The sequence below is a fragment of the Pituophis catenifer genome, unplaced genomic scaffold, assembly GCF_029215685.1.
Source record: "Pituophis catenifer annectens isolate HBS135680 unplaced genomic scaffold, rPitCat1.0.hap2 SCAF_1, whole genome shotgun sequence".
NCBI classification, from domain to species: domain Eukaryota; kingdom Metazoa; phylum Chordata; class Lepidosauria; order Squamata; family Colubridae; genus Pituophis; species Pituophis catenifer.
The window spans coordinates 280,329,950-280,342,951 of NW_027256881.1; the positions used below are offsets into that span (position 1 = coordinate 280,329,950).

Consider the following 13,002-nt stretch of genomic DNA (forward strand, 5'->3'; position numbering starts at 1 on the left):
AATTCTTGTGATTATACTGGATGCATTGTGCATTCTAAGCAAGCGTGAGTTTTACTTGTGTTCCCTCATCTTTTGATTTCGTAGCATGGACTCTTCCCTGAAATTTTCCAAATCGGAGTCTTAGTCCATCCTTGAACCAGATAATCAGGCCAGTACAAACTATTGTGAGACAAAAAGCACAGAGTATTGCAGCTACAGCTGAGGTTTTCATATTAGCTTTAGACTGTACCACAACTGGAGGTGGCCCACTGTCTATGCTACCTCCATAGCCTGTATTTCTGCAGTCTGGAGGGGCCCATCCAACATCACAGTGACAGTGTTTGAGAGTGTTACATACTCCCCGATTGTGGCACATTGTGACATTACAGTCATATTTCAAAATGGACACATTGACACAACTACCTTCAATACACATCATGTTATTGCGACAAGGAGTACCATCTCTCACTGCTCCAATATCATTTACCTTCATCCCAGAGTGGTAGTCAGTGCCCCAGCATTGATTAACTCTGATGGAAGTTTGAATTATTGTACTGTGATCCTCCAAAGAAGGAATTTGTGTATTTTCACACTGGATACGGCCACACAGGCTATCCCCAATATCACATTTCTTGTAAATTCCATGTTTAAGGCCACAGTTGCCAAAGCGATCACCTTTATTATTCACTTCTATGAAGCAAACTTCAGAAGCAACTTTTGATCCACTACCAAATATCATTTTGCACTGCATATCATGAGTCGTGCAGTTCCCATGATAACAATACACGCCATCATTGCACAGGGCGCCATCTTGCACATGCATGTCTTCTGGACAGTGCTCCCAAGTCCCATTGCAATATTCAGGGAGATCACAACTGCTAATCTTCTCTCTGCAAACAGTTCCACGTTGACGATACTGGCAGTTAGCACAGCACAGTCCAAAGGCACAAACAGCCGCAGGGCGCAACATACAATTAGCTTGACAGCAGGGATCTGACTTGCATTGTGTTTCTGACCCACAGTCACACTGCTCTCCCTTTTCCACTCTTTTGTTACCACAGGATTCAAACTTAAATGTTGTGTTAGTGTCTGGTGGGACAAATAAACACCCAGTGTTTCTATAGTGAAAATAATCCTTGTAACTGCAGTTACTAAATGTATCACTCTCTGCTGCATAGGGTGCCATAATGCATTCAGTCTTTCCACAATGACAAAATTGTTCATCATGCTGCATTCCAAGAACGTGTCCCAGTTCATGGGTAAATATGACAGACATATAAAACAAACTGGGAGTTCTATAGGATTCAATAGCACTTGCCCCATTCATGCTACATATAGTACCCATATATGCAAGTCCTACTGTTATCCCAAAATCTTTATAAGCAAATAAGTGACCAACATCATTCTTTAAAATGTTAACTAAATGGTATGTTCTCCATTCATTAAATGAGGCAAGTGTGTCATCTGCTACATGGGAAATTTTTATGAGATTTTTTTGCGACCAGATCACTAAGCCTGTTATTGATACATGAACAGAAAGTGCATCAAACAATGAATTTGCAGCATGCACAATATCTAGAACTCGCAAGGTAATAAAAGATTCATTTCTGTGAAACTTCAAATATCGTTCATAATCAATCACAATTGCTACCTTAACATATCTCCTATGTGGCCACCAGGATTTTCCAAAAACGTCTTTGTTTCCAAGATTCTGTGTTTCAGGAATTATGTCTTGTTGATGATTCTGTTGTTCCGCTACTACTCCACAAGCCATTCGGAGAGCCCCTTCCTCTACTTCTAACCGAAACACCACGTGTTGAAAGGTAGAAGATTCTTGGACTGGTTCAATTTCATAGGTCTTATTTTCTATTTGCAGGAGACCTCTCAGTCCTCCTGAACATGTACTGAGGATGACTCGAGAAGAGGACTTTCTCTGTATAAATCCATGGTAGAAACAGTCATCCTTGATAAATGGATGATCCACCTGGAGATCTCCTGCTGTATCATAGGTGAAGACAGGAAAGACCTTTGGGATGAAGTTCCTTCCTTGTCTGAGGAACAGCACATGGAGATTTCCTTCAATGTGTAGGAGGTAGGTCACATGCTGGGGTTCTTCTTGTCCGTACTTGGGAGACAGCTTCCTCGGGATGATCACGTCATAAGAGGCATATCTGAAGCCCTGAGGAGGTGCCTGTCTAGAAGCTGCATTTTGGATGATCTTCAGCAATACCACACTCAACAATGCCACACAGGTACTCATTTTCACAGAACGAGGGTAGAACCTGAAATTATTCTGGAAAAGGGGGGGGGGAGAGAGAGAGAGAGAGAGAAAGAGAGAGAGAGAGGGAGGAAGAGGGAGGAGAGAGAGAGAGAGAGAGAGGGAGGGAGAGAGAGAGAGAGAAACCTATTTGAAAATGAGGATTCTGAACATACCGGTAGCAACAGAAATGCAATAGATTTTTGGAATGGAGGCGGAGTTTAAACAACCAATGTAGAATAACTACTTTTCATATCCTAGTGTTCTTTAATTTATCTAACAGGAATAAATTGTATATTTTCTATGGTTGGCCCAAGGTGTGAATTGAAGTTCAATAATTTTAGTGGATAGTAAAGTAGCTTATCACATCAGGAGACATGTGGCTTTGTAAGAGCTCAAAATCAATAACCTGCTGAAGCTTCTAATTTCTAATTCATGCTTATTTGGCTTTTCCTCCTTTCCTCCAGGTTATCTTTGGCCATAAAAGAATCTGAGGCTTTTTCATACCAAGTGGCTCAGTCTTTGCCTTAAGAATTTTCACAACTATTGGGGAGTGAGGGAGAATCTGTTAAAGACCACAAAGTTGCAATCTTAGCACAAACAACCCCAATTTTAAAGCCTGAACAGAATGTGTTTTTATGTTACATGAAAGATCAACAAGAAGAAGAATAATTGTCCTGTTCAAGAAAGATTGCATTCGATTCTATGGATTCTATGCATCTGATGTTGAGTGGGATCAAAAGCCTAGTAAAAATAGATTGTTTTGGTATCTTTGCTTCCTTTTTAACTTTTTCATTATCTATTTCCAATGGTCTACAAATATTGTTTTATTTCTATGTCCCTGTTGATGGCTGATTTGTTTGAATACCAAGAATCCAAGAATTCCCTTGCACTTTGAGAATGAGCTTGGTCTAGGATGACCGTTTCCCCATTCAAATTATGGTTTTGTCTCTCCATGTGTTGTGGGATTTTCATTGTGTCTTCTCGCTGCTAGTTGGTGTTCATGGATGTGCTGTGCTAGCCTTTTGCTGTCTGTCATACCTAATAGTTGTTTCAGTCCTTACCCTGAATATTGTAGATGACTCCTGTTTTTTTTTCCCCATGGGGTTACTGGGTCTACTTGGTTTACTTTGGTTTATACTTTGGAGGGCTTTAGTTGATTTATATACTATGATGAATCCTTGTTATTATAATAGTCAGTGGTACCAGAACACATGGCCACCAGCAATCGACGCCTATATAAGCAGGGATTAAACCATGTTAAATCAAAGTTTAATTATAATTTTCATTAGGGACTGTAGCAAAATTGCCCAAACTGAGTTGAAGCCATATCAGACACAGTTGCAAAAATTGTACATTGGAACATGTGAAACGTGAAAGGTTTTTCATAAATCCATCTGAAAGAAAAATCATATTAAAATGGAATGTAAAGACTAAGATGCCAACCCCCCCCCCTCCAAGTTAGTTCATTTAGTCTTTATCCATGGCTTCCAAGCTTTTTATCTGATACCTTGTATGTTGTTATGGTTTATGATTTAGTGTTGATATTCTTCTTCTGTTGATTCTGTTGGATGAATTTTGCCCCCCCGTTTATGAAACACATACATTAGTGTATTTCTGAAATGTACAACCAAGGCAAGAGAAATAACAGCACCACAAAGACTATATATTAATCCTCCTATCACTCTAGTTTTTGCAAAATGTCTACCCATATCCAGTTGTCCAGGTGATCCACTGTCTATGCTGCCCCCGTAGCCTTCATATTGACAGTTGGGAGGTTTCCACCCGTTATCACAGTGACAATGTTGACGGCTATTGCACACTCCCCGATTATGGCACTTTGTGACATTACAATCATACATTAAGCTGGCTACACTGACACACTTCTGATGGATGCATATCATGCCACTGCCACAAGGGGTGCTATCCTTCACTGCACCAACATCCATGTCGATTCCAAGGTGGTAGTCGATACCCCAACATTGCTTATTGTCAATGGAAGTTTGAATTATCGTATTGTGTTCCTCCAAAGAAGGCAAGTGTTTCACATTTTCACACTGGATACGGCCACACAGGACATTCTCAACTTTACATTTCTCATATTTTTTATCTTTAAGGCCACAGTTTCCAAAACGATCCCCTTTGGTATTCATTTCCTTGAAGCAAACATCAGAAGCAGCTATTGCTGTGTTGCCAAAAATTGTTTTGCACTGTTTGTTGTGAGTGTTACAATTCCCATTATAACAATATTCACCATCTCTGCATGGGGCACCATCCAGCACATGAACATCTTCAGGACACCTTTCAGAAGTTCCATTGCAGTATTCAGGAAGATCACAACTGCTGGTCTTTGTTCTGCAAATAGTTCCAGCTGCTCGATACTGACAGTTGTTACAACATAAGCCAAATGCACAAGTAGCACCAGGACGCAACTTACAATTAGATTGGCAACAGGGATCTGACTTGCACTGATCTTCAGAACCACAATCACATTGCTCTCCATCATCCACTACCTTGTTTCCACAAAATTTGATGGTGTATATTCTACTTGGATTTGGTAGATCTAGTAAACACTTTGCATTTCTGTTCTTGAAATAATCCTTATAGCTACAATTGCTGAATTTATCATAGCCTGAAAGAACTTCAGCCATAATACACTGAACTTTTTCACATGAACAGTATTTTTTATCATGGCTTATTCCGAGATTATGTCCTAGCTCATGAACAAATATTAAAGATATAGTGAACAGGCTTGTGGTTATGTATTGTTCAACAGCAGATCCATAGTCATCTCTACAAATTCCTCCTGTGAATGCTAATCCTAGCTCACTAAAATGCTTGAATGCAAATAAATGAGCAGCATCATTCCTTAGACGTTTTTGTAGTGATCGCCTTCTCCAATCAGTGAAAGATCTAAGGGTCTTGTGTATGTCCCACTTAAGGTTTATGGGATTTCTTTGGGTCCAGATTTCCAGTCCAGCTAAAGACAGCTTAACAGACAGTGGCTCATATAATGAATTTGCCATATGAAGAATATCTATTACTCTCATAGCAACTAGAGTTTTATTTCTGTTAAATTTCAAATATCGTTCATAATCTATCACAAAAGCAATCTCTGCATGTCTAGTGTGCGGCCACCACTTGGAAGCACTTCTATCCTGTAGGTTTTTCATTTTTGGCATAATGGCCTTTTGAAACCATTCCTCTTCTTTTGTTAGTCCGCATCTCATCGAGATAGCAGCTTGTTCTTCTCCCAGAGAATATACAACATGCTGAAAGATAGCAGATGCCTCAACTGGCTCAATTTCATAAGTTTTATTTTCTAATTGCAAAATACCTCTGAGTCCTCCTGAGCAAAAGCTGAGAGTGACGAGAGAAGAGGGTTTATTCTGAACAAAGCCATGATAAAAACAATCATCTCTGATGAAAGGTTGGTCCATCTGGAGATCTCCTTCTTCATTATAGTAGAACACAGGGAAATGTTTAGGCACCAAACCCCACTTCTGTCTCAGATGCACCACTTGGTTATTCCCTCCAATCTGCAGTAAATAGCTTACATGCTCTGGTTCCTCATGTCCGGACTTGGGAGTCACTTTCCTTGGAATGATTGTTTCATAAGAAATACGCCTGAAGCCTGGAGGCCATCTCTCTTCAACGGTCTCAGTCAAGACCTTCCTCAACAGCATCACAAATAGCCATGAAATGTACATATCCATTTCCCATCAAGAGAAAGAAGCCCATCAAAGTAGAACCTCTGACACCTTATTCGTGGAAAGAGAGTCCATTCTAACTTTTGTGGAGTAGAAAAAAATAAGGAAGGATGTGTACAAATCAGAAGTTGAAAGATTCTGACCATAGCAACAATACATGGAATTCTTTGGAATATGGGTGGAGCTTAATACAGCAAGAACAAAAACTGACAACCAAAGAACAGACAATACTGAGTTTTGAATTTGAGCACATGCCCCTTACAGGAAAGTTGGAAACAATCCATAAATGGATAATGATCGATTATTTAAATGGCCTGTTTGAGTGTATTGCTTCTGGAGTTTTGGCTGCATAATCCAAGATGCACTTGGATGCATAATCCAAGATAGTGGCATGTGCAGACGCTGTGGCCCTGAGCTCCCGGTGTTGGGCTGTGTTTGGAATAATGTGTGTATGGATGTCTGTGAACAGTGGAGTGTATGGAGTAAAACGTGTCTACACCCGTGCAGAGTTGCTAAACATTGGTCCCATAACATACCAAACCGCATGGTGAGACTTCCAGGTTCTCCATTGATCATTGTTGGATCTGGGAGGTGTTGACAGCGGCGAAAGGAGTGGAAACAGAAGTGTGGATGTAGAGCTGGTCTGTTAGCTCAGCTATGGAAGCAGCCCCACAGACCATCAACTTTTTTTGACCAACGCCAGATCTCTCATCCATAAAATCAATGAACTAGAGCTGCAGATAGCAGTAAGCAGGCTTATCTGCGAATGCTGTGTGATGATTGTCATGGAAACCTGGCTACATCCACTTGTACTCGATGCAGCAGTGGGGCTAACTAGCCATGCCATCTACCATGCCATCTTCCATTTGATAGAAATGGCAACTCCGGTAAGAGCAAAGGTGGAAGACTTTGTATTTAGATACACAGCAACTGGTGCTAACAGCAGAGTAATATATATGTATTGTTCCCCAGATGTGGAATTAATGACTGTCATATGTAGGCCATTTTATCTGCCTAGAGAAATCATTGTGATAATTATTATTGCTGTTTATATTCCACTTGATGCCAATGTTAGCATGGTGCTCTCTAAACTATAGGACGTCATCTCAAGGTAGTAGTAAACTCATCCCGAGGGTGCTTTTGTCGTGGCTGGGGACTTTAACCAAGCCTGTCTAAAGACTGTTCTCCCTAAGTTTGTGCAGTGTGTGCAGTCCCCAACCAGAAGGAAGAACGCTTTAGACCATATGTACTCAAACTTAAAACAGGCATACAGAGCAATTCCCCTCCCTAACTTGGGCACATCCAACCATCTCTCTCTGCTGTTACGCCCAAAGTATGTCCCTCTTAGGAAAAGAACACAGCCAGTCATGAACACTATTAAAATCTGGCCTGAGGGTGCATTCAGTCAGTTGCAGGATTGCTTTGAAACCACTGAGTGGAGCATATTTGAACATCTAGAACTTCATGAATACACCGACACCGTACTATCATATATCAAAACATGCACTGATAATGTAACAGTGGACAAGTGCATCAGAGTCTACGGGAATTGTAAACCCTGGATGTTAGCAGAGGTACAGATACTTCTGAGAGCCCAGAATTCCATCTTTAAGACAAGGGACAAAGATAAATACAATGAGGCCAGGGCAAATCTACGGAGAGGCATCAAGGTAGCTAAACAAAAATATAAACAAAAGGTGGAGAACCATCTAGCAGACAACAATCTGAGGCAGGTGTGGCAGGGACTGCAGCATCTATCCAACTATAAGGGCAATATGCTGAAGACAGTCAATTCCGATGCCTAGTTGGTAGAGGAGTTGAACACCTTCTTCGCCCGCTATGAGGTCATGAGACCTGACCCTGTAGCCCTAGCCCATTTGCCCTCTGACTTTCAGCCACTCACCCTGCTTAAACACCAAGTGAGAACTGTATTGAAGTCCATGGATTCCAATAAAACTGCAGGTCCAGATGGGGTGGTGGGGATAGTGGTAAATACCTGTGCTGACCAACTATCAGAGGTTCTAACAATGTTTTTTAACATCTCCCTGCAAATGGCCAGTGTTCCATCAGGGTCTGAAAGCAGCAACTATCATTCCAGTCCCCCAAAAAACAGCAATAAACAGCCTGAATGATGACAGACCATTGCACCAACGTCTATAGTGATGAAGTGTTTCGAGAGACTGGTTCTTCAACACCTCAGGTCATGCTTTCCATCAAACTTCAACCAACATCAGTTCACCTACAGAGGAAATAGGTCAACAGATGATGCCATTGCTACTGCCCTACATTCTGTACTGAGTCATTTAGAGAAACCTGGGAACTACATCAGAATGCTTTTCATAGACTATAGCTTGGCTTTTAACACCATTTTGCCAGGCATCCTCATCAAAAAGTTGACTGATTTGAATTTCCCCTCTCTCACCTGTGATTGGATTGAAGGCTTTCTGATGGACCAGCCACAAACAGTGAGGGCTGGGTCTTTCACATCCTCCTCCCTGAAACTCAGCACTGGCTCTCCCCAGGGCTATGTGCTCAGTCCCTACCTGTACTCGTACACATATGACTGCACATCTTCTGATCCATCTAATGTGATAACAAAGTTTGCAAATGATTTCACTGTACTGAGTCTTATTACAGGAGGAGATGAATTAGGATACAGGAAAAAGTCCAGAAGTTATCCACATGGTGCTCAGAAAACAATTTGGATCTAAACACCAGCAAGACAAAAGAGATGGTGCTAGACTTCCGGAAGCAGAGAGAGGAACCTGCCACACACTACATCAAGGGAGGCTGTACAGAGAGGGTCTCCTTTCTCAAATTCCTGGGAGTCCACCTTAGCCAAGATCTCACCTGGAAAAATAACACAATTCAGGTGGTCAGGAAGGCCCAACAGAGACTCCGTTTCCTTAGGGTCTTGCAGAAAAATCAGGTGGAACAATGACTGATGACTTCCTTTTACCGGTCTACAATAAAAAGCATCCTCACATATTTATGTTACAGTTTGGTATGCTGGCTTGACAGCCATGGGCAGAAAGGCATCACAGAGGGCCATAAGCACAGCACAAAAAATTATGGGCTGTCCCCTGACCCCACTGGAAGAAATCACCAGGACCCACTGCCTTAGCAGAGTGAGGAAAATCCTCAGGGATGATGCACACCCGGGTCAGCACTTCTTTATTCTCCTATCATCCGGCAGGAGATATAGAAGCATAGCCAGCTGAACGAATAGGCTGAAAAATAGCTTTTATCCGTGGGCCGTCAGGCTTCTGAACGCAACATAACATCACAATTAGGTTTAATATGATAGACTTGCAGGGCCAGCGCAACGTGCAACATGTTCATACTGGTGCAATATAATACAATGCTATATACTGTAGATATATGTATATGGGAATGTGTGCTAGTTATTACTTATTTAGATTTAAGGATTTCTTTTTCTTTTATTTATTAAGTTATTGAGATGTATTCTGTGTTTCGTGGGGGCTGCACCAAGGGAGGCTCATTCAATTTCATTGTACACATGTGCATTGACAATAAAGGTTTGATTTGATTTGATTTGATTTTGATCCGAGTAACAAGATGGTTTGTGTTTCTATTAGCATTATGATGCAAACCCAAAGTCACATAATTTCTTTGTATAGCAAGTGATGAAGTGCCTAATACAGTGATGAAGTGACTCACCAGTTGTTTTCATTATAAAAATTAAGGAATCCTAGGGAACTTGAAGCCCCGTTAAATTTTGGAGCATCAAGCATTGCTAATATTTTATCTTGATTAGATCACTACACCAAACCATCAATAAAGGCAGCTAAGAAGGGGATAGAGGAAATTCCATTTTTGTTTCTCTTTTAATGAATACCACACTGTTCAAGTTCCTCCCCTATTGATTCCCAAACCAGAATATTAACATAGTATAACACAATATTGAATTTCCCCAAAATGTGGAATCTCCATGAAATGTTGAAATTTTTGCGACCTCAGGGATTCCAAACAGAATATGCTTAACTCTGAATACTCTGTGATGGATAATAACAGTTTGGACATTCATTATCAAATCATTAATAGCCAGTTGCTGATACGGTTCAGTTAGGTAAAATTGTGCAAACACTCTATGTAGCAAGTATAGCAAGAGTTGTTGTAGGGGGAAAATGTGTTTGATATGTTTGTCTTCTTCAGTTATTTGTAGAAAATAAAGATGGAATATATATTATAAAATGTTTAAGTACCTTATTTATGTTTCTGTAGTTCTTATTTCCCATTAGGTTTTAACAATGCCACAATGGCCATAGCTGCTGCATCTTTGCTCCACACCTTTATGCTTAACATGATTTTCAAGTTCTTGTTCAATTTTTCCACATAAGACAAAAGGCGAATATCTGGATTTTATGTGAATTGGTTCAACAAATACACTGAAATGGTATAACAGTACTTTCCTGCAACAGTCTCCCAATTCCTCAGAGAAACTAATAGATTTTCAACATCTATTAATCGCTTTGAGTGAGTGTTGACCAATACTGATGATATTCATCTCTTGAGTTGATTCCTTCTGATAAGAATCAGCTCCTTCTTAAAATGTTCCTATTTCATAACAATGATCTGGAAGATTTGGGAAAGAGATACCACACATCTATATTGTTGCTTCCAACAACTTTCTTTTCAGCATAATCACAGATAAAACATGACGACTTCCACACGCTGACCATAGCCAGAAGCTAAGGCATGTCACCTAGCAGGACTCAGGAGAGTCTTTATGCCATGGCACCTGCATTTTAGACCTTTCCTTCCAACATTAGATGGGCCTGATCCTGCTGGCCTTCTACAAGGTGCTGAAAACTTGGATTTGTGCCCTGGCCTGGGATTGGGGTTAGGGGTGTGTGATAAAGCCTGCCTCTTGGCTGTGTTGGTGGTCATTTTATATGTTCAGTTGCTATGTGTTTTTTGTATTATGTGATTTATTTATTGTATTATACATTGCCTAAAGTCATGTGTGTAAAATGGGCAGCTGTGTAAGTTGAATAAATAATAAAATAAAATAAAGACTACTACAATGTGGCAGATGCCTCTTTGTAGGAAGGAGGCTGTTCCACCTGTCTTCAAGAAGATGATAGTTTTATCCTTACTCACAAGACCATTACTGGTTTCAACTCTACTGGACAATTCTCATCTAGACACCAACCTTCTCTTTTTGGGGATCATAACTGAGAATGCATAGCTCCAAAACGCTCTGGAAGAAATGGATTATCTGGATCTCTAGCAGTTGGGTTTCATATCAAGATATAGCATTGACAACAGTTATCATATTAGTTTACTCTTGTGGCCTGGGAAGGGGCTACTGTATCCACCCTGATCTTCCTTGATCTCTTGGCAGCTTTCAGTACCACCAGTCAAAGTGTTCAACTAGTTCAGAGAGTTGAGTGAGGGATGCCCAGGTCTTCAGTGGTTTTCCTGTTCCCTAGAAGGCTGCTTCCAATCAGTACTAGTAGAACAGGAATGGTCTAGCCATAGTGGGCTGCCAGAGAGGCCAACTGTCTCCTCCCTCCTATTTACGGGAATCTCTACACAAGGAATGTCAAATTGTTGGCTCGCGGGCCGGATGCGTCACTCACAGGCCATACCCACCCCAGCTCTGTGAATGGGAAAAATGTCATGAAACATCACGTGACAGCAACATTTGACATACGTGCTCTATATGAAATTGCTGGGTGAGGTCATTTTTCAGCATGGGATTAAGTATCATCAGCATGGTGAAGATACTCACTTGGGCTGGCCAAGTGATACAAGATGCCTTCCCAATGCCTGGAGGCTATGTAAATCCGGATGGATAAGCCTTCAGCTCTACCTTGGTAAGACTGAGTGGGTGTTTTAGCCCCCTCCCCTGGATCTAGTGATTTTCCATAATGGGGAATGGGATTACATGCCTCCAGTCAGGATGCATAATGTGGGGGTTCTCCTGGACTCACAATTCTTGCTCAAGAAGCCAGTGGCACTGCAGCCTTAGCTGGGACAACTTTTGCAGAGCTACATCTTGAGCATCAGTTGTAAATAGAAAGACAATGCTCTTAGTCACTCAAGCCTTAGTAATTTGATTGCACTACTGCAGCATGGTCTATATGGGGCTGCCCTTGAACAGCATTCAGCTGGTCCGGAGTGCAGTGTCATACATATCTAATACCTCTGCAACAATACTACTGTGTAAGTGGTACTGGTTCCTAATAGTCTTGAGGACAGTTGAAGACTGTTGTTACCTTTAAAGTGCTAAATAGCTTAGGACCAGATTTCTTGCAGGACTGCCTCTCCCTGGTGATTTCTGCCCATCCTACCAGGTCTGGTAAAGTAGGCATGCTCTGGGGTCTACTGAAAAAACAATGTCTTCTGGTGATCCCCCAAAGCATGCCTTTTCTGTTATGTCACCTGGCCTATGGAACAGCATCGACACCACCCCCGAATGTGGACAGCTTCAACTCTACTGGTCTTTCAAAAGGGTTTTTCCTATAGGCATCAGAGTCAAGATGTTAGTAGTGGGCTGGTTGAATGCAGTTAGTGGTTTTGCAGTTTTAATGACTTTCAGTATATTTGTATTCATTGTTTGGTGAGGTTTATTGGAACCCTTTGTTTTCATTTGGTTTGCTGCACAGAGTTTTTTGGATAGATGGACGTCCATATAAATTAATGTATCAATAAATATATTTGAGAGGAGGCTCTTTTGAAAATATGCAGTAGAAACTATCCTTGCTAACTATGCATAATGTAGTCCAGAACAAGTCAACATTCATCTCAAGTCTACTAAGCTTCAATTAACATTGTTACATCATCTTGGCTACTTCTTACACACATTCTGAACATGATGCAGCTGCTGATCTTCATTATCCTGTGAAAAATCAAGTTCATCTGAAACTAGGTGATCTGACTTCTTAGTACAGTGTTGAGGTCATATTAAAGAACCTTGTACAGCATATCACCTTATTGATAAACGGCTACATTCTACATCCTTCAATCTGTGCACAGAATATATAATCCTCTACAGTGTAAGCAGAGATTGATACGTCTGAATCTATG

The 13,002-nt window shown here is 40.9% G+C and overlaps 2 protein-coding genes across 3 annotated transcripts in view; both read right to left on the bottom strand.

Moving 5' to 3' along the window:
* Nucleotides 1-13,002, bottom strand: part of LOC139313983 (disintegrin and metalloproteinase domain-containing protein 20-like) — a 31,031-nt gene that overhangs the window by 1,288 nt on the left and 16,741 nt on the right. Inside the window, exon 2 of one of the 2 annotated variants that reach the window (XM_070939492.1) lies at nt 1,631-2,272. In XM_070939492.1, the coding sequence (XP_070795593.1) occupies nt 1,631-2,239 (609 nt within the window). In that variant the 5' untranslated portion in view covers nt 2,240-2,272. Of the gene's footprint in view, nt 1-34; nt 2,273-13,002 lie in introns of those variants that run through there. The other variant, XM_070939485.1, reaches the window with a different exon arrangement.
* On the bottom strand, nt 3,772-5,952 carry LOC139307915 (disintegrin and metalloproteinase domain-containing protein 20-like). Its single transcript, XM_070931271.1, has one exon. It carries the CDS (start codon nt 5,950-5,952, stop codon nt 3,772-3,774), a length of 2,181 nt encoding a protein of 726 aa, XP_070787372.1.

What these genes read in the sequence shown, in the direction of transcription:
- LOC139307915 (XM_070931271.1), bottom strand. Translation starts at nt 5,952, where the DNA reads ATGGATATGTACATTTCATGGCTATTTGTGATGCTGTTGAGGAAGGTC.